The sequence below is a fragment of the Amphibalanus amphitrite genome, unplaced genomic scaffold, assembly GCF_019059575.1.
Source record: "Amphibalanus amphitrite isolate SeventyFive unplaced genomic scaffold, NRLGWU_Aamphi_draft 000216F_arrow, whole genome shotgun sequence".
Taxonomy (NCBI): domain Eukaryota; kingdom Metazoa; phylum Arthropoda; class Thecostraca; order Balanomorpha; family Balanidae; genus Amphibalanus; species Amphibalanus amphitrite.
In genome coordinates, this window is record NW_024881711.1 from 164,787 (window position 1) to 182,661 (window position 17,875).

Consider the following 17,875-nt stretch of genomic DNA (forward strand, 5'->3'; position numbering starts at 1 on the left):
TTGAGTCAGGACATTCTGAAGTTGAATGATGAGTCGAGTCGGCAAATTTTTTTGAGTCGAGCACAACCCTGGTCTGACCCTATGTCGAATCCCTTAAATCCAGACAAATCACCGGTTTTATGTCGCTTCTTTTTCAACCGTCAAACAAAAGAAAAAATAATCAACGGCTTATTTCCGTGAAAGGAGATATCACAGTACCTACCCTCCTAGTTAATTAGGATTGAGGTTTCATCATTACAGAAAACACATGCCACTCTCATACGCTGGGAGTGGGATTGACCCGCGCATGACTGGGGGGGGGGGGGCTCTACTGAGCCCCCTCCGTTTTCCGTTTTTTGGTAATATCTTCTAAAATCTAGACCGCTTGACGAATCAACACGAAACTTTCAGCGCATGCAGAGACATCAATTTGACACCTTGTGTTCAAATTTAAACTCTTTAGCTACCATAGTCCGGCCAAAAATGACGGCAGAGTGACGGGAGGTCGACCGATTTTTATGCAAAATATTGAACTACGGCAATCGCTCTCAAGAGCTGTTTTTGAGCTAAGTCTAATTTCTTTGCATGAGTGGGCTTTAATTAAATGCGGCTATCAACATCTCATCTCGAATTTTCTCAATTTTGAGAATTTCGAAAAATATTCATATACCTACAATTCAAAAAAAAATCTTTATTTTTCTTTTTCTTTCTTTAAGGTAGTGTGCCAGCTTTCTTGGACCATATGGAGTTATGGACCCGGATAAGGAGAACCGGATTTTTAGACCTTATCCATGCCTTCAAAACTCATGGAAACGTCTTAAATTCTTCAAATTTTGAGTACCCCACTGCGAAATTCGCCCCGACGGGTTGTCGGTCGTACCCCAACCACATTTCACACCACTATCCAATCAAGTTTCGATAAACCCGTTCATCATCATCTCCTGCGGTTTCGAACACGCCTGTTAGGTGGCTTCTGATGCTCGTCGAGGTCGGAATTTCCAAATACGCGTGGTGCGTCGGGCCGCGCGCTCTGGCTTCGGCCAAGAAAAATGCGTCAGCTGATCATTGTCATTTCTGCCACTTGCGTGTGGTGAAATGGGGTCATAACTTGAGAGACGGCTGTTTCATATCAATTATTTTACATAAAATCATATTTCAAACCATAAATTAATGTTTGACAGCCAAAGTTAAGAAACAATACCAATATAGGCTTACAGTTTAAGTTCGACATTGTGTTGTCTACGATTAGACAGCTGATAACTCATTCCCGTACGTCGTAACTCTATAATGACCTTTGCTTATTGTCACATGTGCGCCGCATTCGCGATTGTTGCCGACGCCTGTTTGCAGGTCAGCCCACAACAGTTGTTATTTATAGGTATCGAAAAACCGATAAACTTTTAGGCAAAAAAGGCACTATTCCAGGCCCATTTTTGATTTTTTGCGATATTAGGTAAAAAACAGAAGCTTCTTATCCTAGGAAAAATAAAATGGGAAATCATTGGAAGGTGGCATACTACCTTTAGCCCTCGCCGGACCTATTGGTTTTCTACATACGCGCCGGCCGAGGGGGGGGGGGCGGGTACGACCCCCCCCCTCGCCGTTTCGCTGGTGGAGCTAGCGCGTCGCGGAAAAAACGAGCGTGTGCGCCGTTACGAGACGCAGAGATTGGTACCCGATTTTAAGGTCCTAGGTCAACCGGTGACCTCTGAGGTCAGGTCAAGTGCCCTAAGGTACGGTTCAGTTTTTGGCGAATAACTTCGCAAAAAATGGCCGCAGAGCGCCGATTTTGGCAGCATCGTGTTCGTCTTGCTCAGGCGCGTCGAATGATATACTTTTTGTCCGGGTCAGGTCAACTTGGGGTGTTGACCTCAGGTCAAGGTCAGGTCAGCACCCCCAGGTCACGAAGTTGGTCGAAAGAGGTCATGTCGCATATCATTCGATTCGGCAGGTCTTCCTGAGTCCATTGGTGGCTTTACCAACTCGCTAGCTCAATTTGATCAAGAGTTATTGACGAAAAACTAATATGACCTTGATGACGTCATAAATGACGTCACGCAAGGTCAACATTGTAAAAGTGACGCATCTAACCTTGCAAGGAGTGCATCAAATCACGATTCTGTGAGCTTGAGATAGTTGGAGATCGTTCCCGGCGCCAGAATAGCAATTTGAATTTTTCCCCATTGACTTATAATGGTGAGGTCACGAAAATGACCTGACCTCATATGACCTTTAGGAAAAATCCGAGATATACAAGTTGTGGGACTCATAATGGATACTAGATCCTGCAAGTTTCATTTCCCTGTGACATCTCCTCTGGCAGTGAGGGCGTTGCGAAGTTGCGACATCTGAAGACCGTGCAGAGGTTCACTTATGACGTCATAGGTCAGTGACCTGACCTGACCCAAAAATGCGGTTGGTGTCAAAAGATGCGGCTTGGATCAAAGGTCAGGTATGCCAAGTTTCAGCTCTCTATCGCCAGCGTGTTCGGAGCTATCGCGAAAAAACCCTATGGGGGGGGCGGCATCCGCCCCCCCCCCCTCGGCCGGCGAGGGTTAAAGAATGACTTTTCGAAAAACGGAATTTATGTAACAGAACACCCAACGATGACCTACTCTTGAAAGCTTTGGCTAAATATATTTAAAAAATGGCCAAGTCATACATAAGTGTCAAAATTTCCCAATTATACATTTTTCAAATAAATTTCCTAGTGCGTTTTTTGACATCCTATATACAGCAACATAAATAGCACCATCGTATTCCGGAGCACAAACTGCATCTGATTGATAGCTTTTTAGTTGTACAATTAAATTGTTAAAGTTTGACCTTTTTAACGAGAAAGTGACCTGACCTCACCTAAATTTAGCTGAAAGTGACCTCAAATGATACAGACGACACTGTTTTTCTAACTTTCGGAGTAAAATAGAACATAAAACATGTGTGACGTGACCGATGCATGATATAATTTTTTGTGACCTAACATGACCTTGCCTTGACCTAAAAATTTCAAAGTACAAGTTTGTCACCCTCAGGGTATCTACGGCATATATCAACGAGTGCGTAAACAAAAAGAATGAGCCTCATCCGAGCCGACGTGTTATCCGGCGGCCAGAGCCTAAATTGTGAATAAGCCAAAATGTTGATAATTTTTACTTACTTTGACCTGACCTGTGACGTCATCGGTAACCTCAAGGTCAATAAAATTAGGTTTCGCTCGACATTTTCTCCAAGCTATCAGCCGCCATTCAAATTTTAACAATCGGCCTAGTAGTTTCGCAGATAGGAGCAGAGGCGTAGCCAGGCTTTCCTCCAGGGCGGGGGGGGACTTACAGGGACCCAAGGTAGACCCCCTCTAAATTCAAACACTCATCAGATTTCATCCGCTACTTTTTGGAGGGGCCCAAATTAATAGAAAATATTTATTTAAAAATGGGAAAAATGTTAGAACTAGAACTGCCAGGGGACAAACAGTCTATGGGCCCCTGCTACTTGCTAGATAAGCCCACGAATAGCTTCATAGAGTCGCTCAACCGCCTCTGAAGGCGGTAGGTCGGATGAGAGCCCTTCAGACCGTCAAAGGTCCCTACAGCCCATGAGAGCCTCGTAAGCTGTCTGAGGATCATGTAAGCCGTCTAAGGGCCACTCAGACTGACAAAGGTCCCCCTTGCACTTGCAGAGGGCCCTGTCGGACCGACGCAGGGCCCTCTCAGACAAACTATGGCCCCGTTCAGTTCATTTGATTACGTGACAAAAGATCGTAAGACAAAAGATCGTATCGTAAAGATCGTACGAAAATGATCGTAAGATAAAGATCGTATGTTGTAAAAGATCGTACGGTAAAAAGATCGTAAGCAAAAGATCGTAAAGCAATTGATAGTATGCAAAAGGTCGTACGAAAATGATCGTAAGATAAAGATCGTATGTTGTAAAAGATCGTACGACAAAAAGATCGTAAGCAAAAGATCGTAAAGCAATTGATCGTATGAAAAAGATCGTAGGAAAATGATCGTAAGATAAATATCGTATGTCGCAAAAGATCGTACGACCAAGGATCGTAAGCAAAAGATGGTAAAGCAATGGATCGTACAAAAAAGATCGTAGGAAAATGATCGTAAGATAAAGATCGTATGTTGCAAAAGATCGTTCGACAAAAGATCGTAACGTTACGTTCGTAAAGTAAATAATCGTATAGAATAGTGTTGTTACGAGCGAGCGAGCGCAGCGAGCAAAGTGAGTCTTTTCAATATAACGGGAAAATCTCAGTATGAGCGGCCCGGCCCGGCCCGGCCCGGCCCTGCCTGTAACGCTTTTGAGAGGCTTATATCTCAGCAACCGCTGGACCGATTGGCCTGCGGTCTTTTTTGCTGGGTAGCCCCATCCCTTCTACCCCGTAACGTCATGTTCTGCCATTTTCGACCTCCAAAAATACCTGTTTTATGCAAAAATATCAACTTTAAAATTTGACCTAATTTGACCTCACGTTGACCTGAACTTCACCAGAACGTACCCTAAACTGGCCCCAAAGGCTGCCTGACCCATATAATCGCATTTGTCATGTAAAATGGACCATAAAACATGTATCACACCACACTTTCATATTGTGACCCCCAGTGACCTGACCTCTGTGACCTGACCTGGTAGCAGTAACCTCAGATAGCAAAGTATGTGTTTGACGAACAATTTACAATCGATGATTTTCAATAACTTAATAATTTACTCGATTTCACAACGCATTTCTTGAAATGCCTGTGAGCGGTGAAAATCCTACCTTTGACCTGATCTGTGACGTCATCCGTTGGACCGAGGTCAATGACATTTGGTCACAAGGTAGTTCTCCGGTGGGGCTATCGAACGCCGTTTGAATTTTCAAAATCAGCCGGTTAATTTCCGAGATCTTAGGGGGGGGGGCTGAAACGCTCCCCCCTACGGGTGGTAGGGTCCGCCGATAACCCTACGGGGCGCGGGTTAACCCGCGCCCCACTGGGGTCTGCGTATAACACGCCCTACTGGGGGGGGGGGGGGGGGCTATTCATAGCCCCCTTCCTAACTCCGAAACTACTGGGCCGATCGTCAAAATTCAAACGGCGTCTGATAGCCCCGGAAAAATTGTCGAGCGAAACCTAATTTCATTGACCTCGAGGTCACCGATGACGTCACAGATCAGGTCAAGGTAAAAATTATTAGCATTTTGACTTGTTCACGTTTTGGGCTCTGGTCGCCGTCTTACAAGTCAGACCAGGCTCATTTTTGGTTCACACACTCGTGAACAGATGCTCTAGATACCCTGAGGGTACCAAACTTGTACTTTGATTTTCAGGTCAAGGTCAGGTCATCACAGGTCACGAAAATATTATATCATGCGTCGGTCACGTGACACATGTTTTATGGTCCATTTAGGCCAAATATTTCGAATTTGATGTCGTTTTTGTCATTCGAGGTCATTTTGAGTCGAATTTAGCTTAGGTCAGGTCACTTTCAGGTCAAAAAAGGTCAAATTTTGAAGTTAAAATTTTTCAACAAAAAAGGTACCTATTGGATGTAGTTTGAGCTCAGGATCACGATGGTGCTATTTATATTGGCGTACGATGACAAATACGTGCTGAAAAATTGATTTGAAAAATTAATAATTGTGATTTTTTGCAATAATGCGTATAACTTGGCCATTTTTGAAGATATTTAGTTAAAACTTGCTAGAGTTGTTCATGATAAAGCGTTCTATCACATATATTCCGTTTTTTTTTCGATTAGTCAAAAACTTTTTGAAAAAATGTAAAAATATACATTTTGAATTTAATTATATTAAATTTTCGAAATTTTCAAACTTTCGAAAATCTGAGATAGCAGTTTGATAGCGCCAGTCTATTTTGAGTCCTCTCATGCAAAGAAATTGGATCTAGCTTAAAAACTGAGCTCTTGGGAGCGATTGCCATGATTCAATGTTTTGCTTCAAAATCGGCCGAACATGACGTCACTCTGACGTCATTTCCGGCCGACCTATGGTAGCTACGAAGTTCATATTTTATCACAAGGTGTCAAATTGATGCAGCCGAAGGTACTGAAAGTTTGGCGTCGATACGTCAAGCTGTTGGGAAGTTATTGCAGAAAAACGGGAGGGGGGGGGGGCTATAAATAGCCCCCCCGTGGGGCGCGGGAGGCAATACAACCCCCAACTTACCCAACTAAAAATGCAGGTGTTCAGATCCTTTGACAACGATTTCAGTCCTTATCCCGACCGGGCCCGCAGGTAATCCCAAGCATCGCAGCCCGGGGCGATGGATGGGTAGAGGGCGGGGGCGTTTTCGCCCCCCTATCTAATTCCGTAAATAAAGAAACTCAAGGTCTGAATGTATTAAACTGCATTTATCTGTATTGTTTGTAATGCTGGCGTGTTTTAAACCTCTTAAAAAATCAATGTGTTCCTCAAATATCATAAAAAGAGATGAGCTGCAGGTTTTGCGCACTGTTACCTCGCACATGATGAAGTCGACGCGCTCCTCGACGATCGGCTTCAGCTGCTGCCGGTAAGAGTCGACCACCTCCTGCCGGGAGCCTCCCTTCTCAAACACGGGTGTGGCCGTCAGCGAGGCGGTGAACAGGAGTCCCTTCTCCTCGGCCACCTCCCGACACAGCCTGGGACCACCCGACCCGTCAGAGGGTACAGACACAGCCTGGGACCACCCGACTCGTCAGAGGGTACAGACACAGCCTGGGACCACCCGACCCATCAGAGGGTACAGACACAGCCTGGGGAGACCCGTCAGAGGGTACAGACACAGCCTGGGACCACCCGACCCGTCAGAGGGTACACACACAGCCAGGGACCACCCGACCCGTCAGAGGGTACAGACACAGCCTGGCGAGACCCGTCAGAGGGTACAGACACAGCCTGGGGAGACCCGTCAGAGGGTACAGACACAGCCTGGGACCACCCGACCCGTCAGAGGGTACAGACACAGCCTGGGACCACCCGACCCGTCAGAGGGTACACACACAGCCAGGGACCACCCGACCCGTCAGAGGGTACAGACACAGCCTGGCGAGACCCGTCAGAGGGTACAGACACAGCCTGGGGAGACCCGTCAGAGGGTACAGACACAGCCTGGGGACCACCCGACCCGTCAGAGGGTACAGACACAGCCTGGGGAGACCCGTCAGAGGGTACACACACAGCCAGGGACCACCCGACCCGTCAGAGGGTACAGACACAGCCTGGCGAGACCCGTCAGAGGGTACAGACACAGCCTGGGACCACCCGACCCGTCAGAGGGTACAGACACAGCCTGGGGAGACCCGTCAGAGGGTACACACACAGCCAGGGACCACCCGACCCGTCAGAGGGTACAGACACAGCCTGGTGAGACCCGTCAGAGGGTACAGACACAGCCTGGGGAGACCTGTCAGAAGGTACAGACACAGCCTGGGGAGACCCGTCAGAGGGTACAGACACAGCCTGGGGAGACCCGTCAGAGGGTACAGACACAGCCTGGGACCACCCGACCCGTCAGAGGGTACACACACAGCCAGGGACCACCCGACCCGTCAGAGGGTACAGACACAGCCTGGGGAGACCCGTCAGAGGGTACACACACAGCCAGGGACCACCCGACCCGTCAGAGGGTACAGACACAGCCTGGGGAGACCCGTCAGAGGGTACAGACACAGCCTGGGGAGACCCGTCAGAGGGTACACACACAGCCAGGGACCACCCGACCCGTCAGAGGGTACAGACACAGCCTGGTGAGACCCGTCAGAGGGTACAGACACAGCCTGGGGAGACCTGTCAGAAGGTACAGACACAGCCTGGGGAGACCCGTCAGAGGGTACAGACACAGCCTGGGGAGACCCGTCAGAGGGTGCAGACACAGCCTGGGACCACCCGACCCGTCAGAGGGTACAGACACAGCCTGGGGAGACCCGTCAGAGGGTACAGACACAGCCTGGGACCACCCGACCCGTCAGAGGGTACACACACAGCCAGGGACCACCCGACCCATCAGAGGGTACAGACACAGCCTGGGGAGACCCGTCAGAGGGTACAGACACAGCCTGGGACCACCCGACCGGTCAGAGGGTACAGACAGACACAGCCTGGCGAGAGACCCGTCAGAGGGTACAGACACAGCCTGGGACCACCCGACCCGTCAGAGGGTACAGACACAGCCTGGGGAGACCCGTCAGAGGGTACAGACACAGCCTGGGACCACCCGACCCGTCAGAGGGTACAGACACAGCCTGGGACCACCCGACCCGTCAGAGGGTACAGACACAGCCTGGGGCCACCCGACCCGTCAGAGGGTACAGACACAGCCTGGGGAGTCCCGTCAGAGGGTACAGACACAGCCTGGGGCCACCCGACCCGTCAGAGGGTACAGACACAGCCTGGGGAGTCCCGTCAGAGGGTACAGACACAGCCTGCAGGGAGACCCGTCAGAGGGTACAGACACAGCCTGGGACCACCCGACCCGTCAGAGGGTACAGACACAGCCTGGGGCCACCCGACCCGTCAGAGGGTACAGACACAGCCTGGGGAGACCCGTCAGAGGGTACAGACACAGCCTGGGGAGACCCGTCAGAGGGTACAGACACAGCCTGGGGAGACCCGTCAGAGGGAACAGACACAGCCTGGGACCACCCGACCCGTCAGAGGGTACAGACACAGCCTGGGGAGACCCGTCAGAGGGTACAGACACAGCCTGGGACCACCCGACCCGTCAGAGGGTACAGACACAGCCTGGGGACCACCCGACCCGTCAGAGGGTACAGACACAGCCTGGGGAGTCCCGTCAGAGGGTACAGGCACAGCCTGGGACCACCCGACCCGTCAGAGGGTACAGACACAGCCTGGGGAGACCCGTCAGAGGGTACAGACACAGCCTGGGGAGACCCGACCCGTCAGAGGGTACAGACACAGCCTGGGGACCACCCGACCCGTCAGAGGGTACAGACACAGCCTGGGGAGTCCCGTCAGAGGGTACAGGCACAGCCTGGGACCACCCGACCCGTCAGAGGGTACAGACACAGCCTGGGGAGACCCGTCAGAGGGTACAGGCACAGCCTGGGGAGTCCTGTCAGAGTTGCAATGCACACAATGCACAGTGTTCTTACTGGGAGCCATGTGGCTAACATTTGTTACGGACAACTTTAGAATCAAAAAATAAAAATTCCGGCATTAATAGGATAAGTGTCACTTAGCAGCAAAGGGGCTCTATATATGAACTGGGCCCAGGGCACTTGTCGATTTGTCGTGTAACGCCCCCGATGAACTCGAGTGAATTGACATCCGAGCTGACCAAGAAATTGTCTGGCATACTTTCGTCATAATATTTGACGTTATTTCGAACGCTGTTGAGTGTTAACCCCGTGTCGTTACGTGGCCCAGGAGCCGAGTTAGACGGGGAAGGGGGTGCTCAAACACCGCCTCCCCGGCCCGGCAGGGTGGCGCCTCGGCGCCGGCTCGGCGCGGACTAGTAGTTGTAGTTGGAAAACTCACCGGCAGGCAGCTCTGTTCACCTCCTCGACCGACTGCTTGATGCCCAGCTCCTGCATCAGCGACTCGTTCGCGAAAAAGTTGAGCGCCTGAAGGACATCGGCGCCGGCCCGCGCATACTCGCGGTGCAGCTCTGTCACTGAAACACGGGTACCGAGTACCGTACCGTCACTGAAACACGGGTACCGAGTACCGTACCGTCACCGAAACACGGGTACCGAGTACCGTACCGTCACTGAAACACGGGTACCGAGTACCGTACCGTACCGTCACTGAAACACGGGGTGCCGAGTACCGCGTACCGTCACTGAAACACGGGTACCGAGTACCGTACCGTCACTGAAACACGGGGTGCCGAGTACCGTACCGTCACTGAGTTATAAAAGCACATCTATAGATAGGTGTAATCATATCCCCCTCTGACCCCGGCCGTCCCTCCCTGACCCCTGTGAGCTGGCCGGTCCGGTCGGGGGGCCGGTGCAGCTTCTCTCACCTGCCTGAGGGTGGGTGACGCACACCTCCGGGCTGTGACCTGGTCGGGGGGCCGGTGCAGCTCTCTCACCTGCCTGAGGGTGGGTGACGCACACCTCCGGGCTGTGACCTGGTCGGGGGGCCGGTGCAGCTCTCTCACCTGCCTGAGGGTGGGTGACGCACACCTCCGGGCTGTGACCTGGTCGGGGGGCCGGTGCAGCTCTCTCACCTGCCTGAGGGTGGGTGACGCACACCTCCGGGCTGTGACCTGGTCGGGGGGCCGGTGCAGCTCTCTCACCTGCCTGAGGGTGGGTGACGCACACCTCCGGGCTGTGACCTGGTCGGGGGGCCGGTGCAGCTCTCTCACCTGCCTGAGGGTGGGTGACGCAAACCTCCGGGCTGTGACCTGGTCGGGGGGCCGGTGCAGCTCTCTCACCTGCCTGAGGGTGGGTGACGCACACCTCCGGGCTGTGACCTGGTCGGGAGGCACGTGCAGCTCTCTCACCTGCCTGAGGGTGGGTGACGCACACCTCCGGGCTGTGACCTGGTCGGGGGGGGGGGGCAGGTGCAGCTCTCTCACCTGCCTGAGGGTGGGTGACGCACACCTCCGGCGTCCAGAAGCCCGTCTGCACGTAGCAGCGCTTCTCCATCTCGCAGATCATGCCGCCATCGCCGATAATAGTATCGCCGTCCCGTAGACGCTCCAGCAGGCCCTGGCGACACCGCCTCACCGTCACACTCACCGTCGCACTCACCGTCACCGTCACCGTTTCACCGTCACACTCACACTCACCGTCACCGTCACCGTCACACTCATCGTCACACTCACCGTCACCCACCGCCACACTCACCGTCACACCGTCACCGTCACACTCACCGTCACACTCACCGTCACACTCATCGTCACACTCACCGTCACACTCGTACCGTCACACCCACCGTCACCGTCACCGTCACCGTCACACTCATCGTCGCCGTCACACTCACCGTCACACTCACTCACCGTCACCGTCACACTCACCGTTACCGTCACCCACCGTCACCGTCACACTCATCGTCACCGTCACACTTTTTGTTAGCGTTAACTTTTACGCTGGAGTTACCTCAGCTGCCACGGGGTAGGCGGAAACGGGGTAGCCGGGCTTCCCCCGCGCCCGGGGTTACCCCGGCTTCGCCTAATATTCGTGCGCTTTCCAAACTTTTCTCCAAACATCCATTTTCGTGATCCTGACTCGGAAATGTGGTTCAACTTTTCAAAATTGGGGGCGATGAAGCTCACTCTATTCACGGAACTGCTGCAAGCCTGTTTGTTGAAAAAGTGTCATTTTTTCAACAATAAATTTTGAAATAGATTACAAATAACGTGGGGGGCAGGTTGTGTGCACGCATTCGTGCATATTTTTTGTTTTTGCGCTTTATGACTTAATCTGTAGTAGGTTTCACTTATGACGCTCGCCTGACTTAGTCTCGGCTGCTTGCGACGTCGTGACAAGTAATTCACGCGACCTTGGCGAGGTCACGGAGGCGGGCCGATGGTCGGCAGTTGGCACATTCTTGTTGGCCAGTCCATTCTTTCTATATTTGTTGTGCAATGCATTCTTGTCGAAAGGAATCAAGTGAAATGCCCCCCAGGCCAATTTCTTTTGGTACATTTCTGGTAATGCCCCGTAATTCCTCGAATTTCGCAGGGTGCACGAAAGTGCCCCACCCTTGCACGAATGTGCCCCATGCCTGGGGCAGGTTCGTGCAAACGTTCAGAGTTATTAAAAGTCATTTTCTCTAATACGAGTAGAAGCGATAATTTTAGAGGTAACCTTTAAAAAGGAAACATATCTGCAATAGTTCCTTTCCATACTACAATCAACAATTTTGTCATTGCACCAACCAAAGAACAGATATATGGAGCTATCTATTTTTTTGCACGAATGTGCCCCACTCTTCCCTAATGTACAGTAGGTCTATTAAAAAAGTCCCCAGCACCAGTGGGCGCTGCATTCGCTGAGCCGAACCCCCGTCTGCCTGTTCCATATCGCGCCGGGCTCAGGGTCAGGTAGGGTCAGCGGGACCGCTCGGTCCGGCCCGCGGGCGGTGGACGGGCGGCCGGTAACGCTTTCCGCCAGCCAGCTGTAGAATCCAACAAACGGGACGGCCACCGCTCAGCGCAGCGAAACCGGTGTTAAAGAATGGCAGTAGATGTTCATGGCCACAATGATTATGAGATAGTCATTGTTAGCCCGTGCCCCACAGGAATGCCTAGACTCTCACGCCCTGTTGGAGGGGAAATGGGGATTGAGCATCATTCTTTTAACTCAGCTTTGGGCATTTAAGTGGTATTCGAAGTAGCGTCAAAAGTAGCAAAAAGAAGAAGAAAAATACTTCAGCCAATTTTGGATCGGGTCATAGCCAGAGGTCATGTCACTAGAGGTCATCGATGGTAAAATTTTGCTTAGACAGGGTGCGTTGCGCGCACCGGTGCATTGGTTTTCCTATTTCCATGGAAACATCAACAGACTCGGAAGCTCGCAACGCTAGCGTGGAGCCGAATTCATATCAACCGCCGCAACAATGCAGCAGCGCAGCGCAGCGTGCTGCAGCACGGGGCCGTGAAACACCGCCCAGGGCTATCCATGCGTCAGGGCAATCCAACCCACGTGATGGGCTCGGCCCCAGCGGAGCATGAGGTCCAGGACTCCCGCCCAGGCCCCCTGTCTCCCCCTAATTCCTATCATCCTTCCCACTCTGAAATCGACCGAAAGAGCCTAACCTAACACAACAATCAGCTCGTTTACCGCTATGTCTGAATAATATTGTCAGATTTAATTAAGGTCAACGGCTTAGCATGTAAATAACAACAACTGCCAGTTGCCACCATCGGTAGGTATTATGAGAAAACCAATTGCTTTTCCACAAACACTAAAAAGTTTTTAGCTTAACCCTCGCCCGTATTGGTGTTTTTCCAGCCGCGAACGTATAAGGGGGGTCCGTTGGACCCCCCCCCCCTTGCCGTTTCGCCCCTGATCAAGCTAGAGCTTCGCGGAAAAAACGAGCGTGTTGCCCGTGACGAGAGGAAGCCGATGATACCCAATTTTAAGGTCCTAGGTCATCGGTTGACCTTCCAGGTCAGGTCAATGACCCAAAAGTTGGGAAAATCGGGACCTGTTAGAAAGTCGTAAAGCGTGGCTGCTATGGGGTTTTTCGGGGTGCTGATCACAAATATCATGTTAGTTTTGATCACAGATGATGCCTTCATGCATTTAGGCCAGGTCGGGTCAGGTCAGGTCAGGTCAACCAGTAAGGGTATCCGTAGTAGGTGGCAACCGCCTCTGACAGCTTCGTAACATGCTACGAAGGTGCTAAAACTACTTCGTAAATGTTCATATGGTTGCTAAATTCGAATTCAGCTCCAAAAACTGGCCTAGAAACATGTAAAACTCGAAAAAGTGAGCCGAGGTCATCAAAGGTCAATGACCTGACCTGACCTTCCGGTGACCTTGACACCCACCCTAATGCATGGGAGCAACATCATATCCCATGTTTGAACGCTTAAAACCACGAAAAGACTGCAAACGCACGGCTAATGCGAGCCGACATATGCCGAATCGCGATTCCGGCCAAACATGGTCTCGAAAAGTAGGTTACAGGTCAAAGGTCATTAGGGTCAGGGTCATGAAAATTTCAGGGTAGGTGTAAAATTGATTAACGCGAGGGTACTAAAAGTTTCGTCGCGATCGGCCGCTTTTTACGCGAGTTATTCGCGAAAAACCGAGGCGGGTCCGTTCGACCCCCCTCCCCTATACGGGCGAGGGTTAAAACTTGCATGAAATTAATTTTACCAGCCTCGTGTTCCTCTTATGAAAACGCTTCGAATGAATCAAAAGTTGATCTTTAAAGGTCATTTGAAAAATTTGGCCTATGTTCAAAGACATGACCTGACCAGAAATGGTCAAAATGCATAACAGGATATTATATCCGTATCGTGGAACTTTACAAACACTTCAGATGATTTCATAACTTAAACATGTCTATCAAAAATAATTATTACATGGCTCATATGTAAGCTGGATGCGTGAACATGCTTACGAGTATGTTGAACGCAACTGATACTGTTCTGTTGGCAGGGGCGGACAATTGTGCCGAGTTGGGGTAGCACGAGCCTTTCCAATTCCATGCCGGCTGCGCCGGCTTGGCTTTGGAGCCGCACCGTGCGGTGGAGGTCAAGGTCACCGCTAAGGCGGCGGCGGATTTGCTGCGCCCGTGCAACCCAATTCGGCATATTTCTCCACCCCTGCCCACAATTTCTATATTTAATTTATCCTCCCGGATTTCATATTTTTGTTAATGACACCTTGACGATGTCGAGAAAAAAACGCTTAGGAGATTTAACAGCTTGAGATACATTCAGTATAAGGAAGGTTCAAGGGTGCTAGATTCCTTCCGTCCTCGCTATCCTCAGGAAAAACCAATCCGCATCGCCCCTAGTCTTCATGCTTCCCTCTCTGGACTGGAGGTCACCCCACCAGCCAACTAGTAGTTGATGTCGGATCCATTCCAGGACACATAATCCTCTTCGGGTGACCGTTTGGGAGACGGCTGGACCGTCCCGACAGGGCAATCGTCCCACGGGAACAGTCTCGCTTCCGCAGATCACTGTCGCTGGCTCTCACAACCTAATTACATACTACACCAGAGCATAGTTATGTCATAGCTCTGCAAGGGCCTTTTCAGACCGAAAAAGATGGCCCCCAACAAAACAAACAATTTTCTCATTCAGTATTGTATCTCAGCACCACATGTTTTCAGAGTGTTTATTATGCGTTCTGTCCAAAAAAGCGCAGTTCAATTCAATTTTCTCCCATTGACTTTAGCGATCTCAAAATTGACCTGGCCTTTCTGTCAACATGTCAAACTTGCAAAGTAAACGTTTCAAATACATATACTGTTGCCCATTAAAATCGCTGAAAGTTCTGAAGCGATCGGTTAGTCGGTGTATTTAGATATGATGAGCATAGGCACTTTCCTTGAGGTAAGGTCACTTGACGTGACCTGGTGTTATGACCTTGAATTGAAAGACTTGGGCGGGGAAAATGGGTCATTTGAAATCTTAAAATGCTAGATTTTAACAATAATTGTGTAACGCAGATGCGCTACATTTTTTTCATCTTTCATGCTGAACTGCAAGCTGTGCCACAAGCTGAAACGCGACCATCTACGAGCGCCGCACAGACACGGTCAGCCGGCTAAATCGGCTGTGATACCCTCTCTCCGTCCCAGCTGGCGTCCACACAGACGGCGCAGTCGGCTCTGACAAACAGGGGTCCTCTATAGATGACCACCCCACTTCATGAGAACCCGGATCTGAAGCCAACAAATAGCATACCGAAACGCGCCACTCTGCCAGCCTCGAGCCATTAATCAGTTTAGCCTTTGGAAAACAAGACTCTGTCCCACGCTCGGCACCCCGCCAGAGAACAAGGAGAGGGGAGGGCAGACCGGCCCTGATTTGAACCAAAACAAGAAAGGGGAGCAGAGACCGACCCGGTTTGTACGAAAACAGGATGAAATGGAACTCGGTCGCCAACGACAAAATATAGGACATCTGGCCGGACCTGACTTCAAAACAAGGGGAGCAGAGGGCCAGGCCCGCCACCTGGCGCCTCAGGCGCCGTGAGCGCCGGCGGCGAATTCCACCCGATCGCTGCGTGAAAGGGTGCGACTGCCATGGCCGGAGGGGAACCGAACTTTGTCAGCAAATCACGAACTTTCGAGGGCGGAGCCGAGTGCAGCTTCTGAGAATGGAGGACGGAGATTGGATAAGGTGATGCTGCCCGGCCCTCTGAAGTATGACGCCATCAGAAGTATAAGTTGATGAAACGGAACTGAAAGCTCCCTCTCTGGCACTCCCTCGGACGACGCATTCGACGCCGCTCTTCGCTCTCGGCTCACAGCTGACATCGTGGACAGCCCACGAGACACCAGCGGCTGGCATCACAGCGCCGGCGGCGGCTCCGGCCGCCTGGCCGGGCGCTGGACGGACACGGCCATCATGTCAGCGACTCCATCTCAAGTAAGGTCACGGTGATCACGGGCACACACCTAGTCCCTAAATCCTTCAAATAATCACCCCCCCCCCTTCGTTACTGCTATGTGAGCCACATTATGTTTCCTTTTTTTTGGTGTCATTGCGCAATAAATTAGGCCATTCAGTTAAGGTAGTTCAATTTATTTTGAGAACCTTCAGTCTAGGTAGCCTAATTTAACAATCCGATTTCGGTCAATTATTTAACTATGGGCGTGGTGCGAGACGCGTGCCGACGTGGAATGGACCCTCGTCCGGCGCCCCGTGGTGATTAAGGCGGATGGAGGGGATTATGCTCCGTGGGGAGTCGGGAAAGGGTCGGGCGGCTGTGCACCGCACCGTGCGGCGTGTGAGACTCAGTTGCTGGACGGCCGGGTCCCAGAACGTTTCTTTTAAGTTTGACATGTACAGGATTTTAAAGCATTGTGTCAGAAAATGTCAATAAATGGGACTTGTACATATTGTAATACGAGTGTAAGGAGTGGTGAAAGGAAAGGACCGGAGAGTAAAATGTCACAGACCATATGCCATCTACACAGCCGGAGAGGAAGTCGTTGCGGGAGAGGAAGTGGTTTCGAGGTATCCCATTCGCCATAGTATTTGGTAACAGAACAGTTCTTCTTCTCGTCTGCCTGGTTCTCAAGGGACATCCAAATCCGATAGGGCCCAGGTAGTTTATCGAGCCCGTGGGGCCCGATCCCGCTCAAGGTGGGTGGAGCCGGCCGGCGCGGCCGTCAGTGATTGGCTCAGTGGTTTGGTAGTACAGCGTACGGGACGACCAGAACTATACACGTTTCGGAGACCACGGGAGTGGCCAGGCTGGCCTCAAACATCTGAACCGATTCCACCCCTTTTTGTCGTCTGGTCAGTGCTGGCCGGTTACCCTCCTGCCTAACAAACGTGGCGCCCGCACAGGCGCTGCTTATCCTCCTGTCCTAAGACCAACGCAGCGCCCGCACAGGAGCTGTTTATCCTCCTGCCTAACAAACGTGGCGCCCGCACAGGCGCTGCTTATCCTCCTGTTATAAGACCAACGCAGCGCCCGCACAGGAGCTGTTTATCCTCCTGCCTAACAAACGTGGCGCCCGCACAGGCGCTGCTTATCCTCCTTTCCTAAGACCAACGCAGCGCCCGCACAGGAGCTGTTTATCCTCCTGCCTAACAAACGTGGCGCCTGCACAGGAGCTGCTTATCCTCCTGTCCTAAGACCAACGCAGCGCCCGCACAGGAGCTGTTTATCCTCCTGCCTAACAAACGTGGCGCCCGCACAGGCGCTGCTTATCCTCCTGTCCTAAGACCAACGCAGCGCCCGCACAGGAGCTGTTTATCCTCCTGCCTAACAAACGTGGCGCCCGCACAGGCGCTGCTTATCCTCCTGTCCTAAGACCAACGCAGCGCCCGCACAGGAGCTGTTCATTCTCCTGCCTAACAGCGCCCGCACAGGAGCTGTTCATTCTCCTGCCTAACAGCGCCCGCACAGGAGCTGTTCATTCTCCTGCCTAACAGCGCCCGCACAGGAGCTGTTCATTCTCCTGCCTAACAGCGCCCGCACAGGTGCTGCTTATCCTCCTGTCCTAAGACCAACGCAGCGCCCGCACAGGAGCTGTTCATCCTCCTGCCTAATAGCGCCCGCACAGGAGCTGCTTATCCTCGTCTGGTCAGCACTGGCCGGGTCATACGTTCCCATTTTCCAACCCAGAACGGCCTCAACTAAGGGATTTCCGCTCAGCCTGGTCCGCACTGTCGGTGGCTCAACTTTGAAAAAAGGGGTGACGGTGGAGGACGAGAACGAGAAAGGATGAGTTGTTAGTTCCAGCTAGAGTCTCAGTAAATCATTCCCACTAAAGTCAGCCCACACCTAA

The 17,875-nt window shown here is 51.6% G+C and overlaps 1 protein-coding gene across 1 annotated transcript in view; it reads right to left on the bottom strand.

Annotated features, from left to right (window-relative positions):
- The window catches only part of LOC122385366 (betaine--homocysteine S-methyltransferase 1-like), a 60,495-nt gene that overhangs the window by 15,804 nt on the left and 26,816 nt on the right, over positions 1–17,875 (bottom strand). The window contains exons 2-4 of the mRNA XM_043373594.1: positions 10,518–10,650; positions 9,470–9,605; positions 6,447–6,609 (exon numbers count right to left, since the gene is read on the bottom strand). Of these exons, the coding sequence (XP_043229529.1) occupies positions 6,447–6,609; positions 9,470–9,605; positions 10,518–10,650 (432 nt within the window). The remainder of the gene's footprint in view (positions 1–6,446; positions 6,610–9,469; positions 9,606–10,517; positions 10,651–17,875) is intronic.